Source organism: Oreochromis aureus, linkage group 3 (genome assembly GCF_013358895.1).
Source record: "Oreochromis aureus strain Israel breed Guangdong linkage group 3, ZZ_aureus, whole genome shotgun sequence".
Classification (NCBI taxonomy): Eukaryota; Metazoa; Chordata; class Actinopteri; order Cichliformes; family Cichlidae; genus Oreochromis; species Oreochromis aureus.
In genome coordinates, this window is record NC_052944.1 from 34614247 (window position 1) to 34629357 (window position 15111).

The following is a 15111-nucleotide window of genomic DNA, read 5'->3' on the forward strand; positions in this document are numbered from 1 at the left end:
TTTGGTCAACAAAATGCATGTTGACACAAACTTAACCTTCCCTTTCAGTATTTAAAGTTCAAGGAAAAGATTTTTTTTTTTTCATGACTATCATGACTATTAATATGTGCATTTGTTTTCTTTTACTATAACCAAGAAGTACTACATAATCCATAATTTCCCTAGGGATTAATAAGGTATTCTGATTACAAAACTTCAGTAGAATTGTAGTTTGTCCTTGACAAAGGACAGGAACGCATAAGTGTTGCTGCACAGCACACTGAGAGCTTTTTCAGTCAGTTTAATTTCAGAAAGTTTCATTTAATCTTAGGCCAGAGGTTTCTCAGGTCGATACTTTCGGCTCCAAGATGAAACCTCCCCCTGGCCGCCCGCCGGCTCCTTTTTCTCTCATTGTTGGACAGCAGGGGCTAAAATGACTCATTTGATGTTGAAGGTTGCTGACCTGGTCTAGACAACACCTTGGTCATTGTATTGCTGTAACCCACATCCCAAAGAAATGAACAAACACAGCTAATGGCTCGGTCACACTACAGTGAAAATAGGACGGTAAAGTCTCTGCGACTTTGGGGGGAAAAAAAATAAATTTAAAATTCTGGTGGTTGCCCAATGATTGCTTTCAATATTTTTGCTGACAATGACAGATGTCAAGAGTTGCAACTGACAACCTCGTCTGGGCGAACACTCAAGCACAAGGCTATTGCTCAAGTTGTGGTGGGAGGCAACCTGTCTCCGATCTCCGACTGACTGCAGTCACTCTCAGACAGATTGGCCAAGATTTGCAAATAACTGCCATCTATTTTTGCAATAGGGAGTACGACTGACTGGTTCCCAACTGACTGTGCCATTTTGCATTTACATTGCCGTCCTGAAGCAACTGCGTCACTATTTGTGACTCTTTAGAAATTTCTAAATGTCTTTTAAATTTATGAGGTTCTGAACTCTCAACGCAAGTAGTTAATGTGAATTTCTGGAGATGGCAACAGGTTTTGCTGATTTATTATAGTTAATCAGCATCTTATTGATGTGTTGACGCACAAGTCTTGACAGAGCAAAGTTGCTTCGAAGACTACAACTGGCTGCGAGTGCTCCCAGTCTTCAAAGCAACCATTTCAAAGGCAACAAGACTGCGAAACGTTTGGACACGATCACAATAAATTTGTTCCTGCTGTGGTCAACAAACTAGTTTAACTGTTAGCATGCTGACATGCTGAGATCTTTTACCTGAGAGAGAACTGTTGGACTTCTGCTTGTGGAGCTTCTCTCTCTCCTTCTTCCCCTTAGGTATGATCTTAAGCTTCATACTGCTGCTGCTCTTAGTGCTGCTCCTCACCGAGTCCTAAAAATACGAGCAAAGAGATTGATGGGTACACAGTGAGGGATATTTTGATATGTGAAAGTCGTCAGTGAAGGCAGATGGGCTGCTACTGAGCAACAGAAGTGACACTGTGGCACTTTGCTGGTTGTTAGTCTGCGATAATGCCACGGCTTCTCTCTGACACAAACAAACACTGCATCCCATCCCACCTCCTCGGTGCACTGCATGAGCGGGCAGATCCAGTGGATGTCATCCAGCTTGTGAAGCTCGGCGCTGAGGCTGTTCAAAGTCAAGCGAAGCTCCTCTCGCTCTGGAGACTCAGACTGAGACAGAGAGAAGGTGAAGAAGAGTTCAATTATAATCAGAATGGGACATTTGACATTTAACCCTCTGAAAGTCGGTAAAAAGTCAACACCTGTTCTGTCTCGATGCACGTTTTTGACCCCTTCTGATTCACAAATGCATAAACACCTGTTAATGTGTCAACAGTGGTTACTTTGAATTTCTTAAAAAGGAAAAATATTTTGTATATCTTGCTAATATTTTCTGCACTACCTATCTGTGTAATCATCACATGTTCACTTCATTTCATCTCTCTCATCAAAAGAAGTTTACGGAAGTAAAATCACTACCTGTGGTTCACCATTCAGTGTTAAAGGAAGTGAAAGTTAAACCCTGTTTATTAACTAAAAATGTGTTTTAGATACTTCAAAAAAGGAAGCAGATTAAACTGCATCCCCAGGATATTTGTATCTAGCAGTTTCTAACATGTAGACGTGTTAAAGACAGCATCAAAAGAAGTACAGGTAGGTTGCAAGGCGGCTTGCAGCAAGACTAAAACAACTTAAATGTGCTACCAGAAAGATGAGCAGGAGGCGATCATCTGAGCCATCAGCCAATGCTGTCTGGCACCGCTATGAGCCATACAGCATGCACTAACACTGTTCTCAGTTTGTCCCTCTAGCTTTGAACAAAGGATTGTTCAATTTATCCAACTGTGCATGAAGTGCCACCCACAAGTTGAAATGTCTGGACACACCATACAGTCAAGCTGTTCCCACGACAGCTCCGTGGGACTGAGATCTGGTGACTGCACTGGACATAGACCAAATACCAGCTGACTGTTTCTTGAAATAGTTCTTACACAGTTTGGAGCTTTGTTTTGGATCATTTTCCTGTTGTAGGAGGAAACTGGCATCGCCACAGGGTATGGCTCGTGTTGAAAAATGGAGCAATATCCTCCCTTGTTTCAAGATTAATTTCTCTTACACAAACCTTCCTCCCCTCTGCAACCAAACTATCGGATTTCTCCACCATGTTTTAAAGTTATTGTTGAACTCCTCCAGCACCTATTTATTTGTTCCACAGCTCACAAATGTTCTGTTTTGACCACAACTCCTCAAACTTTAGATTAATGGGTTTGTAAGGCTAGTTTCCAATATTCCTCCGTCCAGTGCTTGTGTTCTTTCCCCACAGTTTCCTTTTCCATTTATTGGCCAGACTCAAATTAAGCTTTTTCTTTTCAACTTTGCCTAGACGGCCATCAGGAAGAGGTCTCATCATTACTGCTGACACTGAAACTAGTTATTTACGGGAACTGTTTATTGAAGGTGCCAGTCAAGGCACTCTTTCTGTTCCCGTCAAAGTCAGAGCATGTTTTCTGCAAAGGGAGTTGTTCCTTCTGGTCTTTGTTGAGCCTTGCTCTAGTCTTTATTTCTTATCAGGTGTACACACAGAAGGAACAATGGGGGGGAAAAAAGAGGTAACTTGTAGCAATGTCGGGCAAAATAAGACAAATAAATTAACAAGCAGTTAAACTAATGTCAACTTTAAAGCCACATCCACACTGGAAGTGATTTGCAGCGATGTGGTGACCAGAAATAACCACCACCTGAGATAACTTCTCTGTATTTCCAGGTAAGTGCCTGAAGCGACTTCCAATGAGAGTGAAGGATATATGACATATGATCTGTTAATAAATATATTGAAAGTCATGATTGCTCGAAAGTGACCAGCAATCAGCTTCAACGAGCAAACTGCTTCCAGTGTGAACGCAGCCTCCTGACTACCAATAGGAATGAACAATGCGCCTGACTGACCTATGACAGGGCAGAAAATGCGCTAGAGGGTTACCTACACGGTCAGCTTGATGGTCCAGCAGCGACAGTCAGTGACAAAGCAGACTGGCAACAAACGAATGGTTTCATATTTGAACAACTTCGTTTTAATGTTACATCTTTTTGGGTGGTTAGGCTGATCTGCCCCAGTGTGTGATCAAATTCGGGGTCAGTCCGGATTCAAACCAACGGCCTCCTTGCTGCGATGCAACAATGACAAGCAAAGACATTTTTCTTTCATAAATAATTTCTAGCTGATAAAAACTTGTAGGCATGAGGGTCCTCTAGAATTGTAGTTGTATGCAGAGTTCTCATTATGTCTGCACAAAGGACCACTGCTTTAAACGGAGATTTCTTTAAAGCTACAGCCAACACAAACTGAACAAACATGTTGAACAGCAGAAGCTGAAATATGAGATGGAATATCTGAACGGCTTCAGAGGAAATGAAGGACCGAACGCAAACAAGGAGGGAAACAAAGAACGGACAGACGAGAGGGATGAACGGCTGAGGCGTACCAGTAGTTTTCCATCGAGCAGCATCCTGGTCTCAGCCTGGAGGACTTTACTGCTGTTGACAATTTCCACTGCTGTGCTGCGACTCAGACACTGGAAAAAAAAAAAAATTTCAAAGTGACTGTTTTGAAGACATACGTCGTCCTTGAGGTGACATCACTGATGGAGTTCAGGTTAACAGGCTGCAAATTTAACAGCCTTTAAATTGACATGAAATCTGAGCATATTTATGAAAATCTGGACATTTTGTGCCCTCAATAAACTCCCCCATCTGCCCATTCATCTGTTCCCCTGCTCATCCTCCGCTCTCCGCCTCGGTGTCTTACCTCAGGGCTGGACAGTTTGGCCTCTGTGAGCACCAGGGCGGTGGCGTTGACTGCGTGAGCCAACTCCTGCTCCACCAGCTTGTGGGTCTTGGCCGCCTCACGGATTCTGGGCAGGGACAAAGCAGGAAATGGTCAGAAAAAAAAAAGAAAAGCACAATTATGGTTGCTTTAGCCTGTTGATATGTACCCGCCTCTGAATTTACTTTCTTTTATTGTCTATTATTGTATTGCCTCTTCCTCAAATATAACCGGAGCATCTTCTACTGTGCGCTTAAATTATTTGTAACACATCTCTCTTGAATTGAAATTCCCTTTACGAACATTTCTCCACATCTGAGACAAGTTTACAAATGTAATTAAAATATTTATCATCCTGAAAGGAAGGCAGTTTTGAGACATAACCGAAGACATCATCATAAACCAGGCAAACTGAGACAGGAAGGAGGAGCAGCAGAGGGACACTACTTGTTTGCAAATGTGAAAAAGAGGAATAAAACAGCTCATCAGTGCAACGGAGACAAGCTCAACCCAAGTTTGCAAATAAGCCAGTTAATTGCGGTGGGATGAGGAAATTACCCCTTTATGGTCTCCACACACAGACGGATGCAGCTCAGTTAGATTGAGCTGTTTGCAGTGTTTGAATGATATATTTTAAAATAATGTAGAGCTGGGGGTGGGGAACTCCAGGCCCCAAGGGCCGGTGTCCTGCAGGTTTTACATATCACCCTGGGTCAACACACCTAAATCAAATGATTAGTTCATTACCAGGCTTCTACATAACTTCAAGACATATTGAGGAGGTAATTTAGCCATTTAAATCAGCTGTGTTGATCAAGGACACATCTAAAACCTGCAGGACACCCCTGATGTAAATAATCAAACACGTCTTAACATATTCGAGGCAAACCTACTAGATCAGAATCTGCGGTAGTTTCCTTTTCTTTCCTACAGATATTTAGCCTTCACATGACTAAAATCATTTAAAAATGATTCTGCCTTCACAACAACTGTCCAGATGTGAACTCCTGTGAAGAAATTATCCATTTAAAGAGTGATAGATATTTGACATGTGATTGGGTAATAAATAAATTAGAAGACTTATTTATTTATTAAAGGTAAACTTTTGCCCAGTGGATGCCAACACACCATGTCTGGCAGGCTTTTCGAGCACGTTTGTCGTATCTGACGAATAACACGTCCTACAACCCATCTCAGAAGTGTTTTTCAGTTTTAGTGCTAAATTTTTGTATTTTCAAAATGTTCTTCTGACCACAAAAGAGCATCCAGCTTTTATAACCACTGTGTGGCGTCAGTGCGCACTAATTAACTGTGGAACAGTCGAGACGAGAGGAGAAAATCTGAAGCGGTGCCTACTTGTTGATGAGCGTGTCGGCCACCATGCCCAGCTGCTGAACCTGAGCGCACTCCTCCTCGGTCAGGTACTCCATGGACTGCTGGGAGTTAAGGCGGGGCCTGCTGGCGCGGTAGCTGTCAATCTTCCTCTTGTCCTCCCACGACTTTAGCGTGCTCTCAAACGCCTGGTTGTAAAGAGATCAACGTTCAGCCAAGCTAGTGCTGCTGAGCCATCTTTGAAAGGGAAGTCCATTTCAAACAAAATCAAATCCAAGAGCCACCCGATGTCTGACAGTTCCCCTGTCAGTTACTGTGCGGTTTGTAGAAATAAATGTCAGGGTGCATTTCATTTCACGTCTAAGACTAATATAGAACAGCAAAGACATCTTTTTAATCTCATGAAGGAGCAAAGGAAGAAAAGTGTTTCATTATGAATTTAATTTAAAAACTCGCCAATAATCGTGCCTCGAGCAGGCGACCAGCAGGGAAAAGATTTACCCGAGACATAACTGTCACTATTTCACTGAATAAAAGCCGCATTTAGGGAGGATAAAACCAGCGAGCCAACTCTGTGGTGCTTAAGGAGGGGAAACCATGGAAACAAACTGCCCAAATGTGCTTGGCTCAAGAGAGCTCTCAGAGGTTTGAGCAGCATGAAGGGAGAACAAACAGTGGGTATGGATGTGATTTAAGAAATCCCAAAATAGAAAGAATCAACAACACGGGCAGTGCGCTGAGTGGATGTCCAGCTGCAATATTTATGAAAGGAAAAGGGAGTATTTCCAGCCACTGCCGGTTTTAACATGCATGCCACAGACGTGTGTATGCAAACTGTCAGGTGGCAGGTTTTTTATGTGTGCGTCAGTGCTCACCCGGTCTCTCGTGAGCATCTGAGCGCGGTTCTTGTGGATGATCTTGACGATGCCGGGCGGCTGGATCCAGGCCTCTCCGTCCACCTGCACGGGAACGCCCTCCTCACCCAGGATAGTGATCTTCACCTGGCGGCACTGAGAAGCGGCAGAGCAGAAAACAGCAGCTGTCAGATGCGGGGGTTTGAGTGCTTTTTACCAGCTAACCCCTTCACTTGACCTCCTCTGCCCTCTACTGATGAACACTGAGCAATTCATGTGAAAAACCAGCAAGTTTAAGGATTGGGCCTCTCCTTGGTTGGATTTTATACCTCTTTACAGCCCTCAAAGCTCAGAACAAACAACTCTTAATTCAAGTGAAACAACAAGACTTTGTGACCAATCGCAAGCCTGTTATTTCTTTTGTTTACTTAATTTTGCCTAGCAGTATTTTTACTGCCTGATAGGAAAACAGTGTCCCTTTTCCAAATCAGCAAGGCCTGATAATTTGTACTAACCAAGAAAGCTCACCAGCCACAAAAAGATCCTTGTCATTAGTTGTTATTAAATTAACAGTATTATCCTAGCCGAAAGAATTCATGGTAACAGCACAGTGGAAATAATACCAGGCCTACTATGTTGAAGTGCCACAGATGCCACCAAGGGCTTCAACTCCCAGTGAAAAACATCTGTTGATAGTTCAATTCAATTTTATTTATGTAGTGCCAAATCAAAATAAGTCACCTCAAGGTGCTTTAAACTGTAGGGTAAAGATCCTGCAACAATAAAGGAAGCACTTAGCGAAAGTGGGAAGGAAAAAACTCCCTTTTAACAGGAAGAAACCGGCAGAAACCAGGTTCAGGGAGGGGCCATGACCAGAGTGAGTGAAAACAAGCAACAAGCCGGTTTTGGGGACAGTGGGCACCTGGCAGATCCCACTTATTCCCACTAAATATTATCTTATTTAAAATAAATGCCAGTGTATGAAAATATCTTTGGTGTGTAGCTTACTCAAAGGCTGTTTTAATCTGAATATACATTTTTAGATTACTGATGTTGCACATTCATGTAAACACTGTGACTCCATTTAATATTATAATTACTCCACAGGCTCCTTTATTATCCTTCATATGTAGATGACTGTGGACAGTTTTTATTTATATACTGTAAGGATCAGACCTTCAGCTGCAGGTTAAACAAGATTCCTTGAGCTGTTGGTTCAGGGTGGAAATTAAATATTTGCTGCTGATATTTGTCTTTTATTGGTGCAGAAAGTGACGGCCACGGGATATGATTCCAGTTTGTTTTTTGTTGCTTCCTGTTGTGGACGTTATTAAACCTCAACCTCTGATAAGAGCTGATGTGCAGCGTTTGCAGGTCCTGAAATCTTGTGGACCTTCACCGTCTCAGCCAACCTTAACAGTGATTTAACTTGCTCAGTGTGTCCTTTTGAAAGCCAAACTAAGATGCTGATGTAAGGAAGGGGTTTTAAAAAGGCTCTGTCAGTCATTATAAAGGTAAGAGTGTTACATGCGTGTGTGTTACCTGTGCAATGCGATGGTGCTGCAGGTTTATGACTCTGGACACGGCCATCTGCATGCTGCCAAACACCGCCACCACCTCCAGCTTCTTATCATCAAAAGATGGAGCGCCAAAGTTCTGGAAGTGCACGCGATAAAATCAAACACAGTCAGCTTCAAATTTAGATGAATTTGAAATGTAAAGTAAAAATTCTGATTTCTTTTCTTTTCTTTTTACTAAGAATGCTTCTGAAGGCTCTGTTGCACAGCACTCACATTGTCCTCCTTGGTGCCTCCCCAGAAGTTGATACCGCCTGCATAGCTGGGGATGTTGAGGACAGCCAAGCCCTGCAGACTCGGCAGAGACATTGGAACCCCGTCACACTGTGGATAGAGGAGAGGAGACGCTTCAAGACGAGGAAAACTCAGCAGGTTTACAGAAAACAGCTGACAGACATTTGTTTCCCTAAACAAAACCGTTGGGTGTGTGTTCATGTACGCCTCTTTTTTACCTCCAGCTGAACTCTCTGCTCTAGGTTCTTGTACGTCTTCTGGACCAGTTCTTTGGTCCCCAGGACTCCGTACCACATCATGTTCTTGGTGCGACTACTGCAGAGGGAAAAGCAAACCAGTCAGGCCTAAACACAATATGATAAACAAAGTGCAACTAAAAAACACCATAAAATCTAAAACTGAAGCAATTTAAGCAGATATTCTTCTGCTGCTAGCATTAGGAGGTCATTATTGGGGGAACTTTGTCATCTCTGATCGGATGTTTCTTTCTGATATGCACCTTTATTTACTGGCATGACTGAGAATGGACTAATAGGTCACATGTAGCGTAATGAACTGGGATTACAGTGGGTATTTACAAAGAGTGCAGTGACAAGATTGCGTGTAAGAGGTTGGACCTCACAGATTTGATGCGACTGACCCTGATGGATATGTATTTATGGGAGTTCCTATCTCAAGGTGGAATATATAGGGAGGGGAATATCTAAATAAGTAAACATTTCTGACATACAATTTAGGAAAAAAACTAGAAAGCTTATTTTTATTAACTTGACATTGAAATAAATTGACTGCTTGTGACTGATTATGCTTACACGTCATTTTGCCCCGTTGGCCCTTTATAATCAGGTTTGTGCGTCTGTGTGTTTGTTGGGTTTTTTTACCTGCATTTTTTCGGGTGCTCGTCTCTTTTGTTGTTGAACTCGAGGGAGATTTTGGCATCCAGGCCGATGCCGAAGTAGTTGTTCATCACACACTTCTCTGAGCATTGTCTGTAATTATGAAGCATGCAGACGGTTTATTAATAGCTGATTTTTGTGTGTGTGTGTGTGTGTGTGTGTGTGTGTGTGTGTGTGTGTGTGTGTGTGTGTGTGTGTGTTCACTGATGTGCACGCTCACACAGTGTCCTCGCTGAAGGTGACAGTGTTGAGGCTCTCTGGCTTCTCCAGGACGATGGGAGAGGTGGGACTCAAACTTCCTTGACCTGGACAGAACAGCGGTAGTAGGAGAAGCATCTTTAGAGTGAAAACTGGTGGCTTTTTTTAAGGCTTGAGGAACGTCCAAAGCTTTAAAGAGAAATCACACTGTCCACTGCTTTGACTCTTTAATTTGCTAACGTGTGACGTAAGAGCACTTTGGCATGGCTCGTATCCCTGCTGTGATCAAACTTACGTGGCTCGGCATCCTTCAGCTCCTCACTGTTTTCTCTTTTGATGGAGGATGAAGACGGCATCCTTTGGACCTGCGTGTGCCGGTTCTGCTCGTCAACCACTGAAATGATGATAAACGACCGGTGAACTGTATGCAGCATGCTTGTATTTTACAAAATAAGCCAGCCCTGATGTTGTACGCTAAATGACAAGAGTAGAACAGCGGCTTACCTTTCTCAGCCTGCTCGATGATCTGCCTGAGCGCCTTCTTCAGACTGTTCGCCCTGAGCATCAGCTGCTCTTTGGACCGGTATGTTTTGCCCTCCGATCCCGACTCACTGCCACTTTCACCGTGGCTTGAGCCGCCGCTCTCCTGGCTCGGCACCGTACCCGCTGGCACCACCTGGATGAAAGTACAAATAAAAACCTATAAAACCTGTGAAATAGGCCCTGGTATGCTGCTGTTTGATGGCTTCTTTTGTGGAATTCCTGATATTACCCGACTTCCACATTCAATCTGTTACATTTTACGAGCAGCAGGAGCCCAGCATCACAATATCACCAAAGCAGCAGTGTTCAACCTGAAAACGTCTTCTCATTCATAAATTTTTACGATCCCTGCTTCGCAGCCCTCTACAGCGGTGCAACATCAGCGAGAGGCAGCAGTTATCATCCTTTAACGACAGAACTGCGGCTACACGCAGAACTTTGAATCAAAGGTAAAAATTCAATGCACTTCCTCTTTTACTGAGCAGAAGGTTTAAATCATGCTGACATTTTGAGGGCTGGGCTGTTTCTTCTAAAGCAATGACATCAATCTCTGGATAAAAGGCTCCACAGGGTGCAGAGACACAGAAAGCTGGATGATGTTTTGCTCTTGAGCTCCCGTGAGGAAACTTAAAATGCGTGCAAAGCCGCCTTTTTTTTTTTTTTAAACTTGACCTCATGTTTCAGACAGTCCTTAGTTTATCATTGCAATCCTTATTTTCAGTTTATTTTGAATTCCTAGACACTGTGTGTTTATTACTAGCAATACAAATACCGCTTTATTTATTTTAGTAATTAGTCTACCACGCAATCGTCAGTTCAAGACTGGGAGGAGACACTCACTGGGAGGTGAGAGACTATAATTAGGGGGAGACGACATTATCATGCATAATTATGAAGCAATCAATCAAAAACATTAGCACTTTCAAGAAGCAATAAAAATTAAAAGTATGGTTCACTTTTGAGATGAAGGAAACCGTAATAAAAATGTCATTTATTGTAGAAAAAAAACACTTCCGTTCAAGGTTACAAATAATCTTCTTGTGACCTCTGGTACTGGACTCATCTCTGTGTTTGTTCCACTAAACTTTAGTGCTACATTGGATACTGCTGACCACAATATTTAAATACATACATCAGAAGATACTGTAGGTATTACAGGTACTGCACTTCAGTGGTTTGTATCATATCTATCTAACAGACTCCAATGTGTTCATGTAAATGGAGAGTCCTCTTCACACGCTGAGGTTAATTATGGTGTTCCACAGGGTTCAGTGCTAGGACCAATTCTGTTTACATTATACATGCTTCCCTTAGGCAGTATCATTAGAAGACATAGCATACATTTTCACTGCTATGCAGATGACACCCAACTCTATCTATCCACGAAGCCAGATAACACACACCAATTAGTTAAACTGCAGGAATGTCTTAAAGACATAAAGACCTGGATGGCCGCTAACTTTCTGCTTCTTAATTCAGATAAAACTGAGGTTATTGTACTCGGCCCTGAAAATCTTAGAAATATGGTATCTAACCAGATTCTTACTCTGGATGGCATTACCTTGGCCTCCAGTAATGCTGTGAGGAACCTTGGAGTCATTTTTGACCAGGACATGTCCTTCAACGCACATATTAAACAAATATGTAAGACTGCTGTGTTCCATTTGCACAACATCTCTAAAATTAGAAATATCCTGTCTCAGAGTGACGCTGAAAAACTAGTTCATGCATTTATTACTTCCAGGCTGAACTACTGTAATTCATTATTATCAGGATGTCCTAAAAACTCCCTGAAAAGCCTTCAGTTAATCCAAAATGCTGCAGCAAGAGTACTGACAGTATTGAGTATTTGCCCACATTGTCTTGACTGTGTTAAATTCCTGTTAAATTCAGAATTGAACTTAAAATCTTTTCTGTTGCTGTATTTTTTTCTTCACTCACTACTACTGAACTTTCAACATTATACAGATTCAAATGATGGTTGTTCAAGGACAGAAGGGAGCAGAGGACACGGATCATTTCACGAGTTAAATTGTGCAAACAGGCCGGCGGTTCCACACTGCTGTGTCTTCTTCACATAACAGCGGGGAGGTATACTGTATTGATACACCGAGCCCTTTGGGATAACAAACAACAACTAAATTGGTCTTGTTTTCTCTTCTTCCTCATAACATTAATTTGACGTCTGTTTTACTGTTTGTAAAGTCTGAGGCTTTGATGAGATTTTGTGTTTCTGATTTTGTCTTTGATTAAGACATTTTAAAAAAAGAAGCATTTATAAAGCCGTAACGATAGAAGTAAGAGTAAAAACAAAGTAGTGAAGGAACAGCGGTGGATGGGAGGTTACATAAATGAGTCAAAACCTACAAGAACCCACATGCACGTTATTAAACTAAGTACTCTGTGGGAACTGTAAACATGATCTGGGTTGAGTATAACTGGTTGTGTTATGTCATTGTCAGTGTGGAAATGCTGGTGTGTTTGCACAGTTAAAGTCTCTTATAACCACTTGTTGTCATTACCTGGGCTTCAGCTTCCTCACTTAGGGCCTTGACGAGGGAATCGAGCTTCTCGTTGAGCAGCGCACACTGGGAGAGGAACAGAGACAGACGGGGAGATTTTCATTATCTGCATTGCTTTCTTTCTCACTTCAAAATTACACAAGTGCAGTGTAAATTTGGACATGTAGTATGCATCACTTTGAAATTGTCACTCTGTGAGACTGCAGCAACACCTCAAACCAGCGTGAAATCAATACTCCGTCTGATTCGGTGCACACAGGACTTTTTATTTTGAGACTTACGAGGCAAATATCCCACCAGGCATCAACGCTGCAACGCAGTATTTGGAAAAAGGCGGGTTGGTCGGAGGGTGTGGTGGAAGCTGAAAAGATTTTTCTTAGTTTTTTGGAATCTTGTACTTCTCAAAGTGATTTTCTATGCAGAGACTCCAGCGTAAATGTTGTATTCAGGCGTTGTAGTCACGTGATCGTCATCTATATGGCGTTAACTTGTCCACCATCAGGACAACAGACTGGTTGCAAGAGAAAAATACGTGCAACCAGCATTTGGTGAGTCGTGGCGAGCGTTTGCAGAAAACTCTGCAGCAAACTACGACCAAAGCAGGTTTTTGGTGCAGCACCCTGTTTGCAACCAATTTTACCTAGCAACTGTGAACAACCTCTAGCAACCATTTGCCAACTGGGAATGGGTCAGACGGTCACTGACTGCTCTGTAAGCCTTCATATCTGAAGTGAGTAATAAACCTGCTAAACATTAAACATAATTATAGTAAGGACTCATTTACGGACTAGGATCTTGCCCAAGGATACTTTGGCACGCTGGCAGGAGGAGCTGGGGATCAATCCCCCAATTGGTGGACAACCCACTCTACCACCTGAGTCACCCTAAAATGATGTGAAAACTGTGGGTAAAATAACAAAAACACAAAGCAAGTGCATTCAAACCTGATAGACTTTTGAGTGCGTAACACTAGATCACAGACAGCAAGACTTGAAATTTCTGAATTTAGATGTTATCCCGTCGTTGTATCCTATTAAGTCCCAAATAAACGAGAAGCAGCATGAAAATGATCAAAGCATGAGGGGGTTAGAGTCTTTTGTGCAGACAGCGAGGAGTGACTTTGACTCAGTTTTTAATGCTTGCATTCAGACGTCCAGCTTCAATGTCTCCATTTAAATTCTAATGAAGAGTCAAATAATTCAGCAAGAAGAAAACATGAACCGCCAAAGGCGCAGAACACTAAAGCAGGGAGTGATAACACTGAACCTTCAACTATATTTCACACTCTCAATTATACGCACGCACACCTACACTTGCCCACTAGTTACTGTTATACAAGCTCTTACATAACCCACAGGGCTGCACACAAAACCCATTTACCTTCCTTGCCATGGCATCTGCCTCCTCCTTGTTCTCCGTGGCTCTCTCGTACGCCTTCCCCACCTCCGCCACAAAATCATTCACCGTCCCACACAGAAATCTGAAAGGGAGGGAGAGACGTGAAGGTGAAGGTTAACGTGATTAACACAGAGAGTGAAACTAATTATACGGCTAACAAGTTTCAGATTGTGTGAGTCACTGTGCAGTTACTGCACTGAAGATTATACAGACACACACACACACACACACACACACTTGTTTTATTGCCACCTACCTGCCTGTCAGCTACGTCGCCTCCACACAGTCACTATTTACTCACAGCTGTTACATTGCCGCTGCATGACTCAGCGGGGAGGCCTCTCCAAACTCTCACAGTCCTCGTCGTGCTTTTTAGCAAATATTGGATGCTGAAAAATGATCGCCGCTCGCCTTCTACAGAAACACGCCGTTTATGTCCTCCAGTGCTGCCCAGACTATTTATTTTACTTCTATATTAGATGTGTGGAAATTACACGTCTCATCGCACCTTTTTAATGAATTTAAGCGTCGTCTTTAAAAGGTAAAGCTTCTAGTGCTGATGAATATCCATTCAGCTTCACCGGTGCTACAATCAATCACGTGCAATGGCTCAGCAGCTGCAGGTGACGCGCCAATAACGGTAAAGATGTCACTAAAGGATATAAGATACAGTTTTATCTGGAAGCTCTTTTTAAGCTGTAACTGCTTTTAAGCAGAGTGCATCCAATAGAGGTTCTAACAAGATGTTTGCCAGGTGGACAGACTGGTTTCTACTGTTCAGATTAGTCAGATACAGTTACTCCATAGATTACGCTTTTGTAAACTTTCGTCTCATAGTACTTTCATAGCGTAGCGGTTTACACGTTCACTTAATACACATATCATAGTACTTTTAGTCCCCCCCTTACACCATCTGACGTGTGATTTTAAAAAAAAAGGTAAAAAAAACCCCAAAACAGAACAGGGAAGTTCTGTTTCTTTTTGTTAAAAGGGAGTTTTTTCTTCCCACTGTTGCCAAGTGCTTATTCAAAGAGGATGGTTTGATTGTTAGGATATTCTCTGCATACTGTAGGGTCTCTACCTTACAATATAAAGCACTATGAGACCACTGCTGGTGTGATTCGGTGCTATATAAACAACTGAACTGAATCTTCCCTGCGCACCTTGGAGGTCCAAAAGCAAAAATCAACTTCTGTTTCAAACTGATCCAAATTTGTGTGGAGGATGATCACTTGCTGTCACCTCAGAGCAAGAAGGTCCTCGGTT

The 15111-nt window shown here is 42.4% G+C and overlaps 1 protein-coding gene across 4 annotated transcripts in view; it reads right to left on the minus strand.

Annotated features, from left to right (window-relative positions):
* si:dkey-172j4.3 (diacylglycerol kinase delta) overlaps positions 1-15111 on the minus strand; it is an 89832-nt gene that overhangs the window by 4781 nt on the left and 69940 nt on the right. For all 4 annotated transcript variants that reach the window (XM_031726940.2, XM_039610058.1, XM_039610060.1 and 1 more), the window contains 15 exons: positions 13828-13927; positions 12448-12513; positions 9887-10058; positions 9678-9776; positions 9405-9489; positions 9170-9277; positions 8507-8603; positions 8271-8378; positions 8020-8133; positions 6499-6633; positions 5648-5811; positions 4274-4379; positions 3951-4040; positions 1525-1638; positions 1222-1336 (listed from right to left, as the gene is read on the minus strand). In XM_031726940.2, coding sequence (XP_031582800.1) covers positions 1222-1336; positions 1525-1638; positions 3951-4040; positions 4274-4379; positions 5648-5811; positions 6499-6633; positions 8020-8133; positions 8271-8378; positions 8507-8603; positions 9170-9277; positions 9405-9489; positions 9678-9776; positions 9887-10058; positions 12448-12513; positions 13828-13927 — 1673 coding nt within the window. The remainder of the gene's footprint in view (positions 1-1221; positions 1337-1524; positions 1639-3950; positions 4041-4273; positions 4380-5647; positions 5812-6498; positions 6634-8019; positions 8134-8270; positions 8379-8506; positions 8604-9169; positions 9278-9404; positions 9490-9677; positions 9777-9886; positions 10059-12447; positions 12514-13827; positions 13928-15111) is intronic.